General features: G+C 37.0%; 1 protein-coding gene across 1 annotated transcript; it reads right to left on the minus strand.

Annotated features, from left to right (window-relative positions):
* Positions 1-627: 627 nt before the first annotated feature.
* On the minus strand, positions 628-25,439 carry LOC121419074 (phospholipase DDHD1-like). The gene is made up of 12 exons (XM_041613369.1): positions 24,809-25,439; positions 17,207-17,743; positions 16,649-16,810; positions 15,297-15,425; positions 14,823-14,970; positions 13,572-13,800; positions 13,143-13,408; positions 12,487-12,565; positions 8,969-9,118; positions 7,282-7,528; positions 6,486-6,635; positions 628-5,953 (listed from the first exon to the last, which is right to left on the minus strand). The coding sequence occupies exons 2-12, from the start codon at positions 17,712-17,714 to the stop codon at positions 5,799-5,801; spliced, it is 2,223 nt and encodes a 740-aa protein (XP_041469303.1). The 5' UTR covers positions 17,715-17,743; positions 24,809-25,439; the 3' UTR covers positions 628-5,798.
* Positions 25,440-25,639: the final 200 nt, after the last annotated feature.

The following is a 25,639-nucleotide window of genomic DNA, read 5'->3' on the forward strand; positions in this document are numbered from 1 at the left end:
GTTACATAAACTGAACTTTGTGAAATCTTGAAATCTACGCTGAAAAACGCTCACACTGAAGATCACCAACACAGATAGGCACACGTGAGACAGTGTATTATTATTGCTGGAATAAAGACCTGATGGAAGTGACCGAATCCGCGCTTATTCTGCTTATTTCTCAGCAATTACACTATTTCTCCCAGAATCCTTTGGCACATATTTTTTATTCATACAGACACTTGGGTGGTCATTATATATTAGATTCTGTAAAAAGTCATTTTGAGATCATTACCAAAACTGGAATTTATCTTTAATGATCCAAATAAGTCTCCATCTCAGATTTTTTTTCAAATGCAAATTGGGCCAATTCTGCGAATGATACAAAAAAAAAAGGGCTCACTTTTGACTGATCGGGCTCAAATAAATTTCAGCTCAGGAAAAGTTCCAAAAGAATTCGTGCTGAAACCAGTAACTATGGCTAATAAAAAGGATTACATTTAATTTTGCCTATTTATTAGGAAAATATATTTGCAGCCAAAGGCTGATTTTACAAAATATTATAGAAATTAAAATACATAGTGTAACTACCTGTATCATTAGAGAAAAGAAATCACAAGTGACTGAAACTCACAATTTCAAAGCATGTATTGCAGTGATTTTAATAAACATCAGAGCTGATGACGCAAGTACAGTACTGAAAACCACATTTCATATTGCAGGTTAATATCATATGCAAACTGATATCCTAAAAGTTCAGATTTTTTTTAGTATTTCTAATACAATATAATTTTTTTTTGGTAACACATTTCTTTGCTTATCAATGCTTGCTTTAAGAGACATTAAGACAATGTAAGTTCTGTAATAATTGCACAGGTATCATGACAAGAAATACATGTAGTTGGAAGAAGAAATGCATGTTCTTTAACAGTATCACGCAACCGATCAATAAATACAACAAAGTATAAAAATAGATAGAAATACACTTTGTTAATCAATTATACATTTCTCCCAATTATATACAAATACACATGAAAGATTACTTTTGCTGATATTTTGTTAATCAAAATTATAACAAGTCAATTATATTAATTGTATAATACTCCTAAATACTACTACACTTACATATATGTAGGAATGGAATGCTTAAATAAGAGCACACCTAACACAGTGACCAGCTGCAACCCAAGAAAGTGCACAAGAAGCAGTGTATGCTAAATAATGCATATGAGCCAACTCTTATGTAAATTAACTAATTTTAATGATTTATTAGCCAAATCTTATCACAACTAATCACTCAGTGGGAGATGGACTTCAATAATGACAGAAAAAAAGGCAACAAGTACATTTGTATGATGGGGGGACCTAAAGGTATGCACTTTGTTACAAACGATAACTATTCCAATTTCAATATTTTGAATAATCATCTTCCACAGATTTGCACATGGTAAATATTCTGAAGATACTTTACCAAGAAGAAAATATTACAAAACTCAGTAATACGAAAATCCTGCCGTGTTTTCCCCAACACCTTTTGATTTCGCCGCCCGATGTAGAAGGGGTCCTAAAGCTATGCACTCAATTCATCATGCAAAGATATAGTATTTCCTAAGGTGCTTAAATTTCTAAATAATGTTCATATTATTGTAGGAAAATATGAAATTAAAGTGAAAACAACTCTGAAATTCCAAACAGTTGCTGGTTTTCTCTGCATTAAATTATTTATTGCAGCCTCTGTAGTTGTAGAAAAATTCTTTTGGAAATCGTCCGTCTCTCTGCAGCCACAGCTCCACACACAGCTCGAGTGCACATTTTGCAATTGAAATTACATGTGCTGTGCAATGGAGTAGTGCGTAGCTTTAGGACCCTGACCAAACAAAAAAAATGTGCTATTTCTGAGGTGCATCGAAGTTTTGGCTTATTTCTTCCAGACAATGCTGACTTGCATATTTAACTTAAATACATGCTATTCTAAGCTCTAAAAATTCCCACAATTCTTCAAAGCAAGTTAAAGTCAGAAAGAAGAGTTCCATCACATTTCATGCTGCACTGTTTGGCATACACTGGTCAAATCATGTATCCACAAATCTAAGAAATAACAAACGGCTGTCTGGTTCTGATAAGTCCAAGTAAAATAAATTTTTCACTTTTTACTCTAATACTTTAATAATGACAAGCGTGAATGCAAGTGCTAAGAAGCCACTAAATGTGCATGACAATATAGGGCACCAGTCTGGTTTCAAAGAGCTTCAGTAGCATCAGCTGCACAGATCACAACACAGACATTGGGTGATTTCAGTGATGGTGTTAATGCTAGTGTTGAGAATGTGAATGATCTATTAAGCCAAACTTCAACGCCAGACTTCAACACCAAATGCAGGTGTACAAAAATGAAAGCTTTTTACTGGGTGACATATCCCAGCTATAACCAGGCCTGTCATTCTCACTCACACTGAACATGGGTCTACAAAACAATAACAGACTATTGATAGCACAACAGTATTGTGGAAAGCACCCATCTCAGTTCAAGTATATTGTGTTGTGGCTGGTGCTAGGTTTAACCCAGCGCCAACACAAGCTTCCAACACTGAACCTGAAATCACCCATTCTTTTATGAAAGACATCTATAAACATCAGGCTAATTTTTTTTTCTTCTAGAATTACACACCAACATATTTCACATAATTCATGAAATGTGCAGAAATGTCCTTTGAAACCAACAATTACATTACAAATTTATTGTTTTTACAAAAGAAAGTAAAAGAGAAATTGGATACCTTATAGATGAATAGAGACTAGCTGTTGTCATGATAAATGCAATCAAAGCTAATACAAGTGTGCTAACTAGATTATAATATAAAATACAGATGTAACTCACCACTAGGTTAAACTTTTCTACATACCATTCTTCCACTTTGATGCTATGCCAGTGTGAATATCGACCCATCGCTAACAACAAAAGGTCGAACTAGAAATTAACAAATGTTCCTAGCATTATAAGGTGGAATGTGAGACCCAGAAATTTAGAGGCAGTAACTGACAGAAAAAAATACCATAAATATGGTGACAAGTACCCTTCAAACCTGAATTTTATAGAATATATAAATAATTTTTAAATAACATTGCCATATAAGTAATCAAATAAAATATCTCAGTATAAATTTTTTTTCAGCAATATACACATATCTAATACATCTACAATCCTGTTGTAGAGTTTATGAATGATCTACATTATTTCATTCGTGTAATTTTGGTACAACAATCCTTGTGGGAATATAAACACTGCATTTCATGGAATAACCAAGAGAAGATACAAGTATAAGGATTACTCATTGTCAATCACTAATTCAGTTTTTCATATGGTAACAATATAAGTGGCAAATGAGTACTTTCAGTGCATAAAAAGTTAAACGCAAGCAAACATTCATTATCATGAAAACACATAATACATTTGCATAATTTGATATAAGCAATAAGCTAATCTGAATTGAACGAAGCACATAAATCAAAGGCAAGCAAGCTTTGGCATATATATATCACAAACGAAATTGATACTTAAATCACCTTTAATGGACATATACAACTTTTCAATTAATGAGTTTGCCAATAAAACATCCAAACATAATATAATTCCTTTGTGTAAACAACAATATTGAAATGGGCATATCCATACAATAATTAACCTTTCTGTCCATCTCATCCCAATTTGACTTCTCCCTGTGAATTCCTCAAGCCATAATAATTCAGGAGCATTATAACATTTCATATGAACGAGAGAACAGAAAAAAAAATTATTTCAAGTAGGTCCCACAACTAGGGGGTGGGACGTACACACTGCATGGATTTGCCTACATATGAATTAGAACACTCCCCTTGTGTAATATTTACCCCTTTGATGAATTTGTGGATGGGGATACGGAGGCGGCTTGTTTCAATTCATGAATGGCCAAGGACAAGAACAATTCCACAATATTTAAATGCTGCTTTTAGGACTCAATCTGCACTTGATCCGGACTCCCAACTCATTTATTCGAATGTCTATATATCTACATGAATTCACGAATGGAATTCTAGAAAAAATGCAGCTTCATCTGTGGTTGAAGGTCTTATTCCCATGCGCAGACACTGCACTGATGCTCCATGAAGAAAAGTTGCAGTCTTTCCTCCCTGCACTCGTAAACAATGAATGCACACTTTTTCTAAATTCATGAATGCAATTCTTCAACCGCATTATTCCGAGCTTTATTCATTCTGGGTCCCATTTTATGAGGACTTGTTATAATAGCAAATTGACAATTTCTATAATGAAATTTTTTGTATCAGCCAATCAGATTGAATGATTTCATTAGCTTTTATTTGTTATTGCAAATTTGTTATTATAATAAGTTTTATGAAATTGGATTTACACTCGAAGATGAATTCATGAAAGGGTGTATCAGAATAAGTGGATAGTTTTAGAAATCATAAATATTATGATTCTACACATTTTCAATAAGTTTTAAATTTGAAGATGAGATTAATCCTTATGAAAAAGATACCATTTTTTTTTTCATTTCAGGTAATGAAAATTTACAATGTTCAAAAGCTGTCAGAAAAAAAATCAGTTAATCTAACATGAAAGAAAAACAACAAAACTACTTCCCAAGTTTTCATAAAATTAACAAAATTCCTTTTTTAAAGCTCTTGTTCTGCCTAATGCGAATACTGTTGATGTTTGTTATGAATGCTGCTAAACATACACACACATTGTTTGACATGATAATTTAGACAATCTTGTGAACTGAAAAGGCAATGCATTTAATCAATTCATATTGAAACAATTTTAACCTTACTATGCTGTGTAGAGGTACTAAAACTACCACAAACAACTAATTTGAGTGTCATGGATCTCAAGTAAGCCAACATCAGAATCATGACAATACTTTTACAGGCTGTCCCTTTCTGCAATACACTAATTGAATTGTAAAAGCTGTCGGGTCGGGTCTCTCTAAAGATAAAGTCAATGCATTATTTACTTTATCTCTTTTACTTCTTCTCTCTGTTCCCCCATCAAAATTGATTGTTGAGCTCCAACTGATGTAATTAAAAGTACAAGAAATTGTTCAATCTCAGATATTTTTTGCAGCAGTGAAATATTTCTGATCAGGCTCATCATTGCAAAATCCTACCACCAATTCATTGGATAAACAAAGGTAAAGGATTATCAAGCCTACAATCAACTTCAATTTTGATTTTAAATTATTGAATCAATTATTGCACAATATACAAAGCCTTAAAGAAGCTCATCTCATAGGCTTAATTCTAAAGGCAGATTTTAATTTCACACAATCAAGAAACTTTGTCTTATTCAATCTCCACTGATAGATTAACAGTCCAAGAGTACTTTTGAGAGAAAACATCCAACATATACTTGCAATGTATAATCATTTTCTCGTGGATTGTCAATCTGCTAGAGATACAACCTCATCTCTGGCCTGAAAAAACAGATGAAGTCTGGAGAAGTCTTTAGCCATGCAAATGTTAAAGTCTCATGAGGTTATCACTTAAATTTCTTAATTGTGCAAAGAAGAAATTTCAGTTTTAAGTACACATCTTTTTTATAATACTAATAATATAGTGCAGTTACTATGTGCATACACTCAACTGCGCTTTTATATCATCTTATTCATATTATACTTGATATCATTTTCTTCGGATTGAAATATTGACCATTGAATATCGACTGCTGTCACCGCTGCTATGGACTTCAAATCCTGCCAGAGTGAAAAAAAAATCTCCTCATGGTTAGTCTGACCTTCTGTACTCAGCAATGCTTATGTCTACTCTGAGAAGGCATAATCCGGGAATAATTGAGAGACAACAAAGAGACCCACATCAGTTGCAGTCCAGTATGATGTGTGAGAGGTGAGTGCTGAAAGATAGGAACTTCCTAGGTTACTCTCTCTTAATTCAAAATCAACTCTGTGCTCCAATTCTGTACAAAAATGGGAATAGATAAGAGAAAGAATAATAAGTGGTGCTCAGGTTTCAAACATGAAATAAAAATAAATGGACCATATAAGTAAACGGATAACACTTTGTGTATTTGTATGGTCAATTACCTAATCTGCATCAATCTACCTTAGCATTCTCACTGAATCTAGGAGTAATTTAAATTACTTTTACTGATATGACAGTTTAAAATAATTTTTTTTAAATGACAAACATGACCATAAACTTTTATCTCTATCCATTTCTCTCCCACTATAATATGAATGCACTCTTGAGCTTTTCTGCACTGGTTTGTCTTGAATTACTTTATATTTCATCTTCCACATCAATACTGATCTTGGCTATATACTTATCTTCATTATAGTTCACTCTCAATCGAACTATACTTACCCAACACTCTCCAGTCCGTCCTTTTCCACCTTATTGCTATCTACCATGTTTTCTATCCTTAGGATAGCGCGCTCCCTCTCTCTCTGTCTCTCTTACTATCTTTCTTTCAATGAAAGTATACTTACCCACACTCTCCATTTCATCCTCCTCTACCTTATCATTGCTATCTGCCATGTTTTCTATCCTTAGTATAGCTCTCTCCATGTCCTCCAGGGCCTCTAGCTCGGGAGACTTCTCAGACGTCTTTGAAAACCAAGCTTTCATTCCAGTAAATGCTGTAAAATTGAAGGAGTGATTGATTAAATGTTGTGTCATTAGATAATAAGGTGGCTTTATGTTTTGCAATGCAGCTTCTACAAAAAATTATTTGGCACAGAGGCAGCTATGAGCATGTGCGAGATAGGTAGCTGTTCTGCGCAAGCTCCTAACAGTATTTTTGCCAAGTGCATTATAGAAGTTGCATCACAATCTAAAGTTGTCTATATATATTTTTTTCTTTCACTTGTAATCATACATTATGGTAAAATAAAATCAATGTTGACTTCAATACGTAAACTACTTCACCACCATTATTATCCCAATGCTAATATTATAAAATATCATCACAAACATCACTATCATTATTAACATCATCACCACCATTACAAAACAACTACGACCACCACATAACTACGACTACCACACGACTGAAATACCTTCCTGCCTCCAACCGCCATATCACCACCAAATCATCACCACCTTGCTAACATTACAGCAGCAAATCATCAACACAGATACAACTTTATCGTCAATCATTAACATCATCAAAATCACCACTACCACCACTTCCACACAACTAAAACAACCCCTTACGACTGCCGTTGTCATCACCTTAACAACCATCATCACTACCTCATCACATAGATAAAAATTAAAACGAACCTCCAGTTTGCCCCTTTGGTAGATGTTGCGGTGAGGATGAAGTAGACGATCCAGGTGAAGTCCTCTCTTCTGATGTCTCAGTATCTGATTCTTGAATGCCTTTCATCTCTTCACTGGTTTTAAGAGCTACTGGCAGGGCAGTGGTTTTCAGAGTGTGGTAGGGTACCTGCTTACCCTCAAAGCGATGGATCTGAAGAGGGCAGATGGTGCTGTAGTGACGCAGTATCAGAGGCTCCAGCCTGTATGCCTAAAAAAGACAAGGCAAAAGCGATTTTGTGTCTCGCCTACTTATGAAAATAACCAGAATTATCGTGATTTCCGAGGGCACGCAACAAAATTGTATCAAAACTTCATTGTGAAATGACTGGGATGATAACACTTGTCATAAGAGCCTTGCACCTAAACTTTAATGTTGACCTGAAAATGACCTTTGACCTAACCATGTGACCTCCTACTGCAGCATAACATGCAGGTCCCCAAAGTCCATCTACCATCCAAGTTTGGTTGAAAAGTGACTTACGGTTATGGAGTTAGGTGTCATAAGGGAGTCTTGCATGTAAACTTAACATTGACCTGAAAATGACCTTTGACCTTACCATGTGACTTCCGATTGCAGCATGACATGCAGGTACCCAAAATCCATCTACCATCCAAGTTTTATTGAAAAGTGACTTATTGTTGTGGAGTTAGGTGTCATAAGAGTCTTACATGTAAACTTTAATGTTGACCTAAAAATGACCTTTGACCTTATCATGTGACCTCCATCTGCAGCATAACATGCAGGTCCCTCAAGTCCATCTACCATCAATCATCTACCATCTTTATATTTTCTTGAAATTAATTATTTACGCCACAGTGGGAATCGTAACAGAGAGGACGGTTCGTGGAATAGATACAGTGCGCTATCGCGCCTCTAAGTGCGCAGAGAGGACGGTTCGTGGTGCGTGCGACGATATGTTAATTTTAAGGCACTGGTTTGGTAGGGTACCTTTTTGTCCTCAAATCAATGGACCTGAAGAAGGCAAATGGTGGTGTAATAATACAGCATCAGAGGTTAATGTCTGTATTCTAACAAAAGTACATAAGACACGAATATTGGAATATTTTCTTTAAATCACATCCTGCAGCCTTTAACTTTGAGACCCCAAAATCTAATCAAATCATCCTTACTCATATGCATACAATAGTCAAGTTTGAATTCGATACCTCAAACAGTTCTTCAGATATTGCAGGAACAATAATAACATAATATCATGACCCCAGTGACCTTTGCATTTTGGCCTTGTGCCTTGAAAATCTAATCACAACACTGTCCCTCCAATATATGAACCAAGTTCTAAGTTGATCCCTTAAATGGTTCTTCAGTTATTGTGAGAACAAGATATTTTTCAACACATACAATGAACTCTGTGACCTTTGATCTCGATAACCCCACAGGAGTTTGGAGCATTGCCACTCCTATACATTCAAGAACCAAGTTTGAAGTTGGTCAGTCATTGTGAGACCAAAATGGGACTGATGAAAAAAACAAGATATATAATGCCTCTGGCAAACATCAATGTTTGGAAAGGCATAAAAAACACATACAACTCTCATTTATGTACTTATGATTCAAATTCCTTTCCTATTCATCTGTTTGTTTTTTCTTCCCACTCCACATCTCATTCTATCTTTCTCTGTTTCTTACCACAGGGTCACTTGGGTAGTATAGGTTGAATAGTCTACTGCACACAGCTTTAGGTATGATGTGAGAGATTGATCCATTCCCTTGGGGGCGCACTCCACGTAAGGCAAGAAACACAGCTAAGGGAGAACCAACACAGAAGTAATTCTCCACCTAAAATAATAAAAACAAATAAGAAATGAATAAGAAACTAAGAATGGAAATATTGTGCCAAGATATTGCCAGTTCATAAAGGAAATTGTTGTAAATAACAAGTGGAATGCCTCTGGCCGTCTCACCTGCATCACGCGATTCATCATAGCAGCAGTGCTGACTTTGAAAACTACTATAACTCGCACAAGATGTTCAGTGATACTTGGTTACTCTTATTTCCACATTTTATGAATTAGACCAATACACTTACAGAGATAGGATGGTAATTAAAAAAAAAATACCCCCAATGCGGCCAAAGTTCATTGATCTCACATGACCTTTGACCTTGATCATGTGACCTGAAACTTGCACAAGATATTCAGTGATATTTGATTACTCTTAGGTCCAAGTTTCAAAAGTCAGATCAATAAACTTGCAAAGTTATGATAGTAATTCAACAGATACCCCAATTATGGCGAAAGTTCATTGACCTTTGACCCTGGTCATGTGACCTAAAACGCGCACAGGATGTTCAGTGATACTCGATTACTCTTATGTCCAAGTTTTATGAACTAGACCAACACACTTTCAAAGTTATGATGGTAATTCAACAAATACCCCCAATTCGGCCAAAGTTTATTGACCCTAAATGACCTTTGACCTTGTTCATGTGACCTGAAACTTGCACAGGATGTTCGGTGATACTTGATTATTATTATGTCCAAGTTTCATGAATCAGATCCAAAAACTTTTAAAGTTTTGATTGTAATTTAACAGATACCCCCAAATCGGCCAAAGTTCATTGACCCTAAATGACCTTTGACCTTGGCCATGTGACGTGAAACTCATGCAGGATGTTTGATGATACTTGATTAACCTTATGTCCAAGTTTAATGAACTAGGTCCATATATTTTCTAAGTTATGATGACATTTCAAAAACTTAACCTCAGGTTAAGATTTTGATATTGATTCCCCCAACATGGCCTAAGTTCATTGACCCTAAATGACCTTTGACCTTGGTCTTGATTAACCTTGTAACTAGCATTTTCATCAGGAAGCGCAGGCCGTTGTACCCTATGTGTAAACAGCGGTTGTGTCGCTGCCTTCAAGGCGGCGTCACAACCGCTGACTTTTCTGCTATGTGTAAATACACTTTTGTATTTTGGGGGGCGGCTTGACGCTGGTGTGAGGCTGACTCAATGAAACCGGCCCATGTGTAAAAGGGTCATAGTTTTTCAACAGAGATTGTCGGTTGGACCAGAAAGGTCTCAGTTTTTTGTCTCACCTGCATAGCAGAGTGAGACTATAGGCGCCGCTTTTCCGACGGCGGCGTCAACATCAAATCTTAACCTGAGGTTAAGTTTTTGAAATGACATCATAACTTAGAAAGTATATGGAGCTAGTTTTTTTGTTTGTTTTTTTACATTTTCAATGCAGTTTATTGTCGTTGACATGTAGAAATATACATTTTATACAAATTCTCAAAAATGTATAATTTAAGAAAAAAAAGATACTTTCTACACAAGCATTACGCAGGACCCTTTTCTCTTTTTCAACATTTCCCCTTTTTTCATAAAGCTTATAGTTCAGTCAACTGAGAGGAAATGATTTTCCTTGTTTTTAGATGTTCTAAAGTCTTTCAGCAATTGCAGACAGGATGGTAAATCATTATGGGTGGTTTTCTCATAAGTTAATAGTTAATACATGTACTTGATTTAGTCAAATTTAATTAGTCGTCACTTCTAAGATACCATGTGAAAAGTCAGAGACCAGTCTTTCCTGCACCACAGGAATCAGCTTTAAATTACCCATTCTCACATTTCATCACAGTAAACACACAATGGGAAATGCGGGTAAGCTGCTCCAAAAAGATATGCAGCTCTTCTATACGGGGATTCTTGTGAAATGATGCAGAACAGAATTTTGACAAGTTTCCTATCAAGGAATGCTGAGGAATGTACCCTGCAGTTGAATTCTATTTTATCTTGTCTTATCTCCCTAGGATAATACACGTAGCTCTCTATATTATCTCAACTTGGTATTCTGAAAATTATCACTGTACAGACCACCAGCATTTCACCTTTGACATGTCATACTTCTACCAAAAATTAAATGTTTTACGGAAGAAGTTAAGAGAGTGATTGCATTTCATTGGATCTTTTTATCATCCATGTCATTTACTTTACAAAACACTTTACCAAAGGAAACAATTTTCAGAATTCCTTGAGAGTTTCAACATTATTCAAATTCCTGTCATGATTATGTGATCTACCATTCTACCATTCAGATACTTAAAACATGCTACAAGATACACCTACATCTATGAAAATTTCATGCATTCTTATCAGTAACCAGCCAATCATTTGGTTTAGTAGCACTTTAATCTGTGAGCCTCAGAAATGAGATTTAACCCTAAAAAGACTGGGGGGGCTGATTCAGGCCCCCCTCGACATTTTTCGCGATAAATCCGCCGCGCGAAATTTTTTGACCGCGTCGCTCGCTGACTTTTTACTTTCAAGTCTCGCGCAAATTTTGAGACCAAAATTGTGACCCCCGGGTACGCGGTTCCAAAATCACGCAACATTCCGTAAGTGCATGCTGACCCAAAATTACTCAAAAACGTGAATTTGTGTACAAATCCAATGCAGCCTTGAAGGCAGCGGCACAACCAATGCTGCCTTGAAGCATTTTGAGACCAAAATTGTGACCCCCGGGTACGCGGTTCCAAAATTACGCAACATTCCGTAAGTGCATGCAGACCCAAAATTACTCAAAAACGTGAATTTGTGTACAAATCCAATGCTGCCTTGAAGGCAGCGACACAACCGCTGTTTACACATAGGGTACAACGGCCTGCGCTTCCTGATGAAAATGCTAGTTACAAGCACATGATACCAGGTCAATGCCATAGCTAGATCGATGACTTATCTCAACTGTGATTGTGCAAGCAATGACCATGTGGCTTCCAATAGGCAACCTCATACCACCTCCAGAGGTAAACCGAAATCAGGGTGGCTTAAGGTGGCGTCAGTCCACTTTGTGTCTACACATACGTCTAAGGTGGCGGGAGGCTGGCCTCACGCTGCCTTCATTTTGTATGAGTAAATTGGGTCAATGTGGTGTGAATGTGAACTGGACTCAAGTATGTTATCACAATGCATGCCCAAAGAGAATCAAATTTGTAGTGGTTCCCCTATCAAAAATACTGAATGAAAGCATATTACGAGTGGAATCTATATATGAGTGAATAGATATAGATACAAGACAAACACTTTACACACTATAACATGTACAAACAATTCTTCATCTCCTGGTTTTTATACAAAATTTCTCATTAACCTTATAAACACAAAGGAAATCAACCTCAAACTATCATCAAGATACATACCTTGAAGTTAAGCTTTGGTCTATTGATAGCTGCAGCAATCTGGTTCGTAGCAAGAAGCTGCTTCTCCAGACTAGATACTCTATGGATCCAAATACAGAAGGGCACATAATAGCCAAAGTGTAAGGAAAACAATTTAAATAATTTTGTTTAGAAATGATCAGACCCCCAACAATAAATCCCTAATTATGTATTGACCAAGTGGAGCATTCCATGAAGCATATTTATTGATTTTCCTTGAAAAATTAGTTTTGAGCAAAATCATCTAGAATGATTTCAATAGCTTATTTGATAAATATTGAAAGCTTGTAACAGCCGACTGAGAAAATCATTAACACAGTATTCAATGAAAGAGGATCAATGCCCTTCTCTATAACCCTTAGAAGAACGAAGCCATGTGAATGATATTTGGCCTGAATTTTGTCAGGTAAGATACACAAGAACACCCCTCCCCACCCCCCCCCCCCCATTATCCATGCATGATGAATAAATATATCAATAGTAAAGACTTCAATATGAAAAAAAGTAAATGATTTGAGCGTATAAAGAGGGGGCTCTGTGGAAAAATGTTATTCAATAGACCATCCCTCCATGAATAAGACAATGAATAATTAACAATGTACAATGAAAGAATAAAAATGTTGCTTATTCTGACTTACCTTATTCTAGCTTGATGAAGTTCTTCCACTAGATCATGATGATCAGGAGATATCGCATTAAGGTCTGGGTGTGGACTCTGCTCGTGTGATAGGTACTGATCATAGAGGTGGATGGGATTCCAACCAGTGATGATGTCATACATGATGACACTTCCTAAGGAGTGAGAGAATATGGACACCTTGCCCCCGTTAGGCTCAAACCCCTCATTACGCTGCCGGAATCTCTCGTACAGATTGTTCACCTCTGCTTGCACACACTGTATAATCTGTATAATAGCATTAGAAAACAAAAAATAGATGACTTCCCTGGAAAGCCTTTCCTAAAAAGAAACATTACAAAAGTACACAGAAAAGGCAATCATGCTTTATTATGAATATCTAAAAAAGGGTTTTGGTAGTATTATATTAGCCGTAATCCATGTGACTTACTTCTGATCTGTAGAGGGGGCTAGAGTAATAAAGCACATCCATGCCTGTGCTGTTGAGCACAACCCTGAGGCCTTTCACCTTGTGAGGGGTAATGGCTGAGACCATACCATTATCAAGCCTTAGGCTTGATCTCCATTCTACTGGTAGGAACTCCACACGATGGGTAGATGCAGGGGAGACAAGGTCTGGCAGGTGTTTTCCTATGGCTTTGGTGGCTGATTTTCTAAGGCTGATGGAAGAGAATAAGAAGGGAAACAAGTAATTATTGCATTTTCATTACAGATGTAGCATTTAACTGAAAATCAGAATGGACCTCTTTCTTGCAATTGAGACATCGATAATAGAAATAAAAATAGGTATTTACATGGTTATTTACATCATAAAAAATATCTATACCATCTATTATTTTCTTTCATACCATTTTCTGTTGTTGTCTGGAACAACTTACCTAACTCAACAAATCCATGCTCGACAAAGAAAAATTCAAAGTACCAATCCAGAAGCACAAACCAACATCAATACTAAGCAACGCCTCTTACCTCCATGTAACTAGCGCACCCTACCCCTGCCCGTTTGACCCCTTTTAGGAGAGTTGGGCAGTATCCTTGAGGTAAGTATTAAAGTAAGTGAAATATTACCTTTTTTTATACAATTCAAGTGCTCAGTACATTCCTCGTATGAATCCTAACAGGTACACATTCACATCAACTAAGTAGGCTGCAGTGTTTTAGGATGAATTCCTTACTGCAGGAAATTAATATCAAGGCTAAGATTCAAACTCTCAACCCTGTTTGAAAGTCAAGAGTAAGAACCTCTTGGGGCCTGTAATACAAAGCTTAATAGCACTTGGATGTGGGGCTGATTTTTATAATTGATCTTACATCATAAGAAATGCAATCAACCATTAAATATCAGCTCAGGATCAATCAATAAGCTTTGTGTTACAGACAACAGAACACACTCCTAACAAAGAAATGTTACCTGAGAACAAAGTGCTTCTCTATATGTTGTATATATGGCTACATAAATATGATATCAATGATAATTGTCATCACCACTGCCATCACTATCTATCAAGTATTATTTCAAAATATTGAAATCAATTTGATTAGAAGACAAATATTAATTTCTTAGAAAAGATTTTTGTCTCCATGCACCTGGAAAAGTGCATTTTCAATTGATAGCTGATACTTATCAATATTACACATTCATCTCTTATTTTCCCAATTCAGTCTTTCATTCTCTACTTACTCTGAGCAGTTCTTTATGATGGCTTTCTTGTCTGTCACATACCCTACTCCATGGACAACAAAGACAAGATGAGAGATGGGAGGGGGCTTGTCATCAAGGCTGGCTGGGGTTGGGTATCCACGCATTAACTTATACCCACTTGTAGATGCTATCAACAAAGAAAAGGAAAACATTGATCAAAGCCCTTTTCTGTTTATTAAAGTAATAATAAAGAAGCTAAATGATTCTATGTCTGAGTTAAAATTTTGCAGCAGTACTAAGCATATAATGCAAAACATAAAAGAAATATTCAGTATCCAGACCTTCCGAGATGATCAAGGTTATAGCATTGAATTAATTTGAATCCTGAAGATTTCAAGAGGACTTGATAAAATTTGAAATAAAAAAAATGCATTTAAAGTTCCAATCTGAAATTGCATTCAAATGTAAACTCTGTTTGAATTTATTCTTGATGCATTCAAATCAATATCTTACCTTTAGAAAATCCAAGCGTGTTTCCTATGGACCTTGCAATTCTTGAACTTGTAGAGTTACTATAGAAATATACAGCATCTTTGGAGTACCAGTCAACATGACAGTCTTTGAAGCACAATTCATGCATCGCTGAAATAGGAGAAAGATAGACATGTAGTGAATTTAGCTGAACTAGATGCAGTACTTTGGACAGGTCCACCACTGTGTAAAAGAATATGGCCCCGACATGGTATTGGTTGTGACCCAGCTAGATCCACCACTGTGTAGTAGTCAATGAAAGCAGAATCACAAAATTGTACTTGCCTTTAACCCTATCTAGGCCGGGGGGGGGGGCCTCGGAGGCCCCCCCTCAACAAATCGCGCAATATTTTCGCTGTGCGAAATTTTTTGACCGCGCCGCTCGCTGACTTTTTACTTTCAAGTCTTGCGCAACTTTTGAGACCAATTTCGCATTACCCGGGTATGTGGTTCTGAAATTACGCATCATTATGTAAGTGCATGTCAGACCGAAAATTGCTCAAAACGTGATTTCGTGTACAAAGTCAATGCAAATTGTGTTTTCAACCAAAATTCATAAATGTATGATTATTTTTAGTTTTGCTAGTCTAAATGTATTCATTTTATGCTTTTTATGATCACAGAAGAGTCCCCAACAAATTGCATTGAAAAAACAATGAAAAACAAAAGGTCCAAAAAACAATATAATACATAAGAAAATGATTTGATATCACAATTTTTTTCATGTACACTTGCTAAGGACACCACAAAGAGTTTCTATACCAAAAATTAGTACATTTGGAGCTTTATTTAGGGAGTTATAGGAAAAAGTATGATTTCGCATACTAATTACGCATAAATTAGCATAATCACGTAATAGCGATTCGCATGAAATAAATTAGTATACAATCTTGTAGATTATGTCCCAGGCAACCCGCATGCCAATTTTCGGCGCGATCGCGCAGTCGACGGCCGAGATCTTAGGGGGGGGCCTGGGAGGCCCCCCCCCCCCGGCCATAGGAACTCCCAAAATACCCCGGCCTAGATATGGTTAAAAAGAATTGATAGAAACATGTCGCTACGATCTGCTAATGAGGAAACAATCAAAGAAGTTTTCTTTATACATTCTCGTACCTTTGTAAAATTGACCTTCATTTATCTCGACCAAGTGCCAATGTTTCACAAAGCAATCACTTGTGTTTCAGGATGCAACTTACTTTGAGACATACTACTGTACCAATTTTGTTTACATCCATACATTTTGTATCAAGGATACACACTCAACAGACATCAATCCTTCAATACCTTCTAATCAATTTGAGAAAATCATACAAATAAGAGAAATATCTATCTACCTTTCTGAGTTCCTTTGGTTGGTTGGAGAGGGGGCTCAGGAGCATCATCTCTAGAAAACAAGTCAAGGTGTTCCTTCTCAATATCATTAGCCATTCCTTCTTCAATGGGTTCTGTGCCACTAGAATAAAACCATGTTCCTCTCATCACATCCACAGTGTCATCTATATCAACATGAAAAAGTCTTCAAAACTTGAGCAAATGAGGAAGAAATTTACTGAAAGTTTATAAGTACAAAGAAGGAACAACATGTAATTCTTGTTTTGAATCTGACTGCAATTAGGACTACAACATACCAGAAGGTGTATAGTATATAAACTTTTACTACAGAGATGATATTAGCAAAAGTGTCTTATGTGACAACACACAGACATAACCACGGACTAGCATCTATGGTAATCTTGCTGAAATGTGGTCCATTTATATGGCTCTTATTCTTATCATTTTATCAAATTCATGCACAACTCAAAAAGTTTAATCCAGCTGTTTTTTTTTAAGACTGACTCCAAGGTCTGATGCAAGCATTTTTGTAATATAAAGGACAAATTTGAACTACTAACCAGACCAGTAGATAGCATGACATTTTCTCCTCACTATGTCCACTTCATAAAGTCCCCCTCTGACAGCAACAGTCTCAATATCAACATCCATTCCCTCTTCATTCTGCTTCAATTGTTGCTTAGCCTGCCTGTACTTCCATTCCATCTGGCACGAGTCATAACCAATGAAAGGAACCCATTTTTTCTCTTCTCTGTACAACCAGCGTACTTTCTGCACCACAAGGTCGGTTACTTTCTCCATCTTTGATGAGGATGGATCTAGTCTGGGTTTACGCGGAGGTGGAGGTCTGGGAGGCTTAGGCTTCTGCAGAGGCTTAGCAGGCATGTCTTCATCTCTATTGTCAGTTGGGCCATCTGATGTTATTTTGAAGGTCACACCAGAGTTGTCAAGGTCCATGCCAAAGCCAAGGTTGCTATCGTTGCTCGTGTCAGCAGCATCGGATGACCTTCCTTCCCAATCAGATGAAGTGTAGTCCGGGAAGTTGTCTCCTGGTGTTGGATACTGCATGATTGTATAACGAGGTGGAATCTCTAAACCTAGAAAATGAAACAATGGTAGGTAAAGATGACTTTGCAAAGAATACAAGTGAGATGTATTAGCCAGTATTTTTTAGGTGAAGCTTTGTCACCTCCCTTTAAAACAGCTGAAACAAGGGCCTTCTTCCACAACTGGAGGAAGAATACCCGTTCTAATTGAGATATTGTAAATAATGCTCATAGAAAGGGCTTGGCCAAGGATGAAGCTAGCAGAAATCATACCTGCCACAGCCCGTCATTGAAAATTGAAATGAAATACAAACGCTTCACATCAAGCTCTAAATTCATATTAATGATTATCATATGCAAATAATTGTTAAATGTTACAATTAAATAATGTTCTATGGTCATGATATCAATATTGTTCATGAAAGCAAGGTTTATTTTACATTGATCGCGTCAATTTTCCAGCCATTTTCTGGTTTGATTAAAGCACAGTACTGCGCATGCACAATCGATGGCAATGACTTCCATTCATGACTTTATCGTGCAAAAATTATCTCGAGATGAGCAGACGAGTTAGACTCAAACTATGATCGAAATAAACTTCAAATTAATGGTGAATAGGCATCATAATTACACAATCGGTTTCATTTTGGGGGCAATATAAATGAAGTAAGTAGTAGTCAAGTTGGACATTACTGTTTATTTTGATGATCAATTGATTGTGTGGAACAAACGAATCTTTATTTATTTATTTTTATTCATATCTTTTTATGCACCGATTTTGCAAAATCTGCACCGGCGCTCGATGACATCGATCGAACATTAATTTTAAATTCGATTCAACTCAGGCTTAGTTATGTTGGTTGTTCTGCTGAACTCCGTTGGCTCCACTCATCAAATACAGGGACCAAAGTCCCGGGGGGCCACTTCCATTCACGAGTGGATACCATGCGCGACCATGGGGTCTCGAAAAGCACCCTAAACACGTAATTTCCATATTCTGAAAATGCACCCCTTAACAAGTATTGGCGTGTGAAACTCTACCCTTAACAAGTATTGGAAACAAAACGATACTCTTGGCAAATATTCCCTGAAATTAACCCCTAAACAAGTACAGGAATGTTTTATTGTTGGTCCTTTCGGTCGTCGGATTTACCCTTTTTGGTTTAGTACGACCCACCTTCTACACCTCGCGCAAATCGGACTCTAAACACGAAGTGTTGGGGCAAAAGGGACATCCTTTATAAAATATTTTAATTTTGTTTTATCATCCCCGCAAATTCAACCCTAAACACGTAATTTTCTTAGCGAAATAGATACCCTTTTTCATTACTTTTGTGTTTTTGACACCCTTATCACGTTACGTACGTAACGTGCCCTATCGTGAAAAAGACATCCTTTTTACGTGTTTTTTTGGTCGCGCATGGTATCCACTCGTCAATGTAAGTGGCCTCCCGGGACCAAAGTTCTAGCTCGATCTGTACTACAAAAATACAGGGACTGTATTATAATGTAAGTTCGGATAAAACAGGGCAGTGAAGTTGTGTGACAGCCTAAGGTATCATTTTTTTTTCCCTTTTAATTATATTTTTCCCCATTTCGGTGCATTTCCGGCTAATACAGAATAATAACAATCTTTATTTTGGTACGGTTCTTTATAATATACCTGATTTTCTGAAATACATGAAAAAGACAAAAATTGATGAGCCCCGTCGGTGTCAGAGGATTTTGCATGCATTGTTCCCCTAATAATGGTCATGATGGTGGCTGCACGATAGCTAACCGCGAAGCGGTCCGGCGCCCAGGGGCTTACCGTGTATTTACCCATACTCACGGGACAAGAGTAGATTATGGTCAAAATATCTAGAAAGATAAATTGTGAAAAGAGAAATTATGCACTTACCACGATTATATGGATGAAGGTCTAACGAGTGGTAGAATCCTGGCATCGATGCACAGACTGGAACCTCAAAAAAACGAAAAGTTCTCTCCTTCTACCCTATAGTCTCAATCGGCCATTTTTGTTATGATTCATAACAAAAACGGCCGATCGAGACTGGGGAGAAGGAGAGAACTTTTCGATTTTTTGAGGTTCCAGTCTGTGCTTCGACGTCAGGATTCTACCACTCGTGAGACCTTCATCCATATAATCGTATGTGGTAAGTGGGTCAATCCACGTCAAATCAACCAATTTTCAGACAATTTGTCACCCGACCCTCTTCGATTTTCTTTAAACTCGCACCAAATGTTGCCCCAAGTGTCTGACGGAAAAATCTGAAATATTTTGCCCCAAGGTCAAATGGTTGCTAAGATACGGCCTCCCATAGCAACCAATGCGCACTCAAAGAAATTATTTTAAATAAAATTGCCTATTTTTGATTGACTACTGCAGCAAAGTTTGATTGATTACAGTCTTCATTTTAAGTAAATTGGAAGAACTTTTTGGTCTAAACATGCAGAGTATACTGTAGCGCGGACCTGTCAACCGGATTTCGCACACAAGGTCACCGAAAATGGCATTAAGCATCCGTGTCAATGATTTCAGAAGCATGTTTGGAGGCTCATAAATCCAAAACTAAATTAGCTTAGAACCAAATATTATGCACATTTATGGACCTTCATACACTCAACGTTTTCCTGTAGGGCGCCCTCAAAGTTGGATTTTTTTCAAAAGATGCCAAGTTCAAGGTCACGGATCACCTCCCGTCCCATCGAGGAGGGGGACCAATTTCTGTGTTTTGATAGATATTTACCCATATTTTCAAGTGTTACTTGAGAAATTTTGCTACCGGAATGTTTAGGGGCTGATTTGCGCATTCCAAAATGGTCGTAAACACCCTAAATTTGACGTTAATGACACATACATGCTTTTCAACACTTTTCAAATTGTGATAACTCAAAGATGAAATGCCAAAAGACATTGATATCTTCTGTGATGATAGTCTGTAATTGGTATTAAAAGGATATATCTTCAGAAATAGTTTTTATTGTTGGTAATGACCTTGAAAACACACCTAAAATTCATTAACAAGTGGAATGCCTCTGGCCGTCTCACCTGCATCACGCGGTTCAATATAGCAGCAGTGCTGACTTTGAATACTACTCTAACTCGCACAAGATGTTCAGTGATACATGGTTACTCTTATGTCCACTTTTTATGAACTAGACCAATAAACTTACAGAGATATGATGGTTATTCAACAAAAAACCCCAACATGGCCAAAGTTCATTGACCTTACATGACCTTTGACCTTGATCATGTGACCTGAAACTCGAACAGGATGTTCAGTGATACTTGATTACTCTTATGTACAAGTTTCATGAATCAGATCCATAAACTTTCAAAGTTATGATGGTAATTCAACAGATATCCCCAATTTGGCCAAAGTTCATTGACCCTAAATGACCTTTGACCTTGGTCATGTGACATGAACCTCATGTAGGATGTTCAGTGATACTTGATTAACCTTATGTCCAAGTTTCATGAACTAGGTCCATATATTTTCTAAGTTATGATGACATTTCAAAAACTTAACCTCGGGTTAAGATTTCGATGTTGATTCCTCCAACATGGTCTAAGTTTATTGACCCTAAATGACCTTTGACCTTGGTCATGTGACATGAAACTCTAATAGGATGTTCAGTAATACTTGATTAACCTTATGGCCAAGTTTTATTAACCAGGTCCATATACTTTCTAAGTTATGACGTCATTTCAAAACTTTAACCTCAGGTTAAGATTTGATGTTGACGCCGCCGTCGGAAAAGCGGCGCCTATAGTCTCACTTTGCTTCGCAGGTGAGACAAAAACAGTAAATTGGCTAGTTTTCCAGAATCATATGGCATTCAAATGGGTGTCATTTCAATACAAAGGGTGAGCTTAAGCCAAAACTTGAAAGACATGTTCAACTTTTGTTCTACTTTAAGCAACATAAAATATTTGAACTCAAAACTATATCATTTGACCTTGAAATTATTCCAAATATAGCAAATTATTGCTTCATAAGTAGCATATTCAAATCGTGCGTGTACATTGCACTTTGCAACACATTTCAAAATGGATTTTCTCATAGAGAGAATACCTGATCAGGCTGATATTTGCAGTATTGGTAGTCTGTAATGAGTTCTTGGAGGATCTACAGATTAAGTACCTATTCTCTCATGACAATGACCTTGAAAATACAGCTGAAAATCATGAAAATCAATAAATCACTCAATATCCATTAGTAATCAAGTGTTTTTACCCACTTTTCATTGTGGGTTATTCCATCTTAGATTGTGAGCTCATGCTGATAATTGCAAATCATGTTCCACTTTTGGTCTACTTTAAGCTTCATAAAATATTTGAACTCAAAACCTTATCATTCGACCTTGAAATTGTTCCAAATATAGCTATTTGTGGTTCAGTAGCATATTCAAATCACACGTGTACTTTGCAACACATTTCAAAATGGATTTTCTTAAAGAGAGAATACCTTATCAGGCTGATATTTGCATTATTAGTAGTCTATAATGAGTTCTTGGAGGATCTACAGATCAGTGAACTATTCTTTCATGACAATGACCTTGAAAATACAGCTGAAAATCATGAAAAATCAATAAATCAGACTGAACTCAAAACCATATCATTTGACCTTGAAATCATTCCAAATATAGCTATTAATTTGTGCTTCATAAGTAGTATATTCAAATCGTGTGTGAACATTGTACTTAGCAACACATTTCAATACTTGGAAATAATTTCAAGGTCAAATGATATGGTTTTGACTTTTGAGTTCAGTCTGATTTATTGATTTTTCATGATTTTCAGCTGTATTTTCAAGGTCATTGTCATGAAAGAATAGTTCACTGATCTGTAGATACTCCAAGAACTCATTACCATTTTGGAATGCGCAAATCAGCCCCTAAATATTACGGTAGCAAAATTTCTCAAGTAACACTTGAAAATATGGGTAAATATCTATCAAAACACAGAAATTGGTCCCCCTCCTCGATGGGACAGGAGGTGATCCGTGACCTTGAACTTGGCATCTTTTGAAAAAAATCCAACTTTGAGGGCGCCCTACAGGAAAACGACACACACTCTTGGGTCAATTTTTTGTAATTCTGTTGAGTGTATGAAGGTCCATAAATGTGCATAATATTTGGTTCTAAACTAATTTAGTTTTGGATTTATGAGCCTCGAAACATGCTTTTGAAATCATTGACACGGATGCTTAACGCCATTTTCGGTGACCTCGTGTGCGAAATCTGGTTGACAGGTCCGTGCTACAGTATACTCTGCATGTTTAGACCAAAAAGTTCTTCCAATTTACTTAAAATGAAGACTGTAATCAATCAAACTTTGCTGCAGTAGTCAATCAAAAATAGGCAATTTTATTTAAAATAATTTCTTTGAGTGCGCATTGGTTGCTATGGGAGGCCGTATCTTAGCAACCATTTGACCTTGGGGCAAAATATTTCAGATTTTTCCGTCAGACACTTGGGGCAACATTTGGTGCGAGTTTAAAGAAAATCGAAGAGGGTCGGGTGACAAGCATTGGTTGATTTGACATGGATTGACCCAAGTGCATAATTTCTCTTTCACAATTTATCTTTCTAGATATTTTGACCATAATCTACCCTTGTCCCGTGAGTATGGGTAAATACAACCTCGTTCGTAGGATGAGTTGGTAAATACAGGGACCCAGGGTAAGCTCCTGGACCTGGGCGCTGGACCGCGAAGCGGTCCAGCGCTCCCTGGGTTACACGATAGCTAACCCAGGGAATTCATAACAAAAATGGCCGATCGAGACGGGGGTAGGCCTAGGAGAGAACTTTTCGTTTTTTGAGGTTCCAGTCTGTGCCCAGATGTCAGAAAAACTGCCACTCGTTAGACCATCATCCATATAATCGTGGTAAGTGCTTGATTTCTGTTTTAACTATTTATTCGGAGAATTATTTTGACCATACTTCACGCTTGTCAGGTGAGTCAGTAGAGGCGCTGGTCAGAAAATTGGGATCGTCCCAGTTTACAGGGACTGTCTCAGTTTATAAGGATTTCTTCACACAAGAAATCTAGGAAAGTTCATTCACCTGTTGAGTGCCGACAATAATCAAGAGTGCTAGTCAATGTAAACATATCGGGTTTCATAACAAGATTATTGGAAGATGGCAAGTCATAATAAATAAACGGTGAACTGGGGGGAATTGAGGTCACTGAATCTATTTTTAGCACTCTCAATTCAATTCCCCTAATTGCTGTCTCTGTCCCGTAGGGAGAAGTGAAGAAAAAACGTCCCCATAAACAAGGACAGTCTCAATTCATCAAGACATAATTTATCTTGGTTTATAAAGATATCCTTGTTTTCTGGGACAATCCCTATTTTTGGACCAGCGCCTCTTTACTGTGAGTAGCCTATGCCAAATTGCACGTACAATCCTGGGCTCACTTGTTCACTGCTACCATCTGGCCTGTGGAGAATCTACAGGTAGGACTATGGTATGCCAATGCTGTATAGAGCACACACTTTAAAAAATCATTAAAATATCACTTTTGTGACCAAAATTACTAATTTCCATACAGTTGCAATTTATTTATCATTAGTAATGTGGGAATAATTTTTGTATTCACCAGAGCGCTCAAAAACTTGAATTTTGGGCATATTTTTGTGTACGCCCTCTATTGGTGGAAAGTAATATGGCAAGAAAATGTTCATTTTTTGATCTCTATTTTTAATTAAGAATAAATGATATAAAGAATCAAATTTAAATAAGAGCCAAGCAGTATGAATTAACAGGTCTAATGGAAGCTGTCAGTGTAAAAAATCAAGCATTTGCCCCAAAGAAAAAGAGAAAATAAGCCAAACATTGCCACCCTTATTTTGTCACACATGGAGATATAACTGAGAACAAGGTTATATTATAACCTTGTTCATTGAATGAGTGCCTGGGTTACACGATAGCGAGCCGTCTGTGTATGACTACGAGAACAAATTTTTTTTTTAAATGACTTTAAAAATTAAAACTAGACAGCTGCCAGCTGTCTACGTGTGTTTGTGTGACTGAGTGTGAAACATGATGAAGAAGCGAGTAGCCTAGCCAGTAAAAAAATCAAAAGTTAAAAACATGAAAACATACCGTATGGGACTATGGCACTGTCGTCCACACTGAAATCTAAACCAAATTCTGGCTGGACTTTATCTTGGCTACGTCTGATCTCTGGGTTCTCTGGTAACAGTGTACGTACGGTGAGTGTCCAACTTTCACCTCTAGTCTAAAATAATTTGTAATGAAAACTGCTTTTCAATATATACCGTATTGAAGAGAAAATGAACACAACAATAATAGAAGCTGCTGTTTATAACTTGTCTTGGCCTGAAGTTAAGCGCAAGCGTGTGCTGCACGTCGCGGCTGCCTGCGCGCCCGGCGTGAATTACCGGCCATATCGATGCCATCGCAGCGCCAGTGCAGCCGCGCCGCCCGGTATCTAGGCCTAATAATAGCTTGTGTGCGGGATAAAGTTTGGTCCATATACGCCGGTATTTTATTTTTTTACACAAGGTTCAGTTCTGGACGCAGGATCTTCTGTTCCTCTATGTCCAGCTCTTGGTGATAAACAGTGACGTCTGAAGAATTAGCGCGGTCTGGATCCGGGGGAGGACCCTTAAATTCTGCATTACGCCACCAAAAATCAATCCTTTTTTTCAAATTGTAATAGGGGCCTACATCCTTAAATAAAAAATTTAATTGAATTTGATGTTAAAAACCCTTTTTTACCACAAGAAAACACAAGACAGTTTGATTATGTAAAACTTTTGCACAGAGAGAGAAATAGGGATGGAGGATACCGGGGTATATCATATTAAATAATTTGTAGGTAGGATGGGGGGTCGGGTGTCTGGACAATTTATATTTTTGGAGCTTTCTTTTTTGTCTTTGGATTACACTAAAAATAAGAATTTAATAGTT

Source organism: Lytechinus variegatus, chromosome 7 (genome assembly GCF_018143015.1).
Source record: "Lytechinus variegatus isolate NC3 chromosome 7, Lvar_3.0, whole genome shotgun sequence".
In the NCBI taxonomy this organism is placed as follows: Eukaryota; Metazoa; Echinodermata; class Echinoidea; order Temnopleuroida; family Toxopneustidae; genus Lytechinus; species Lytechinus variegatus.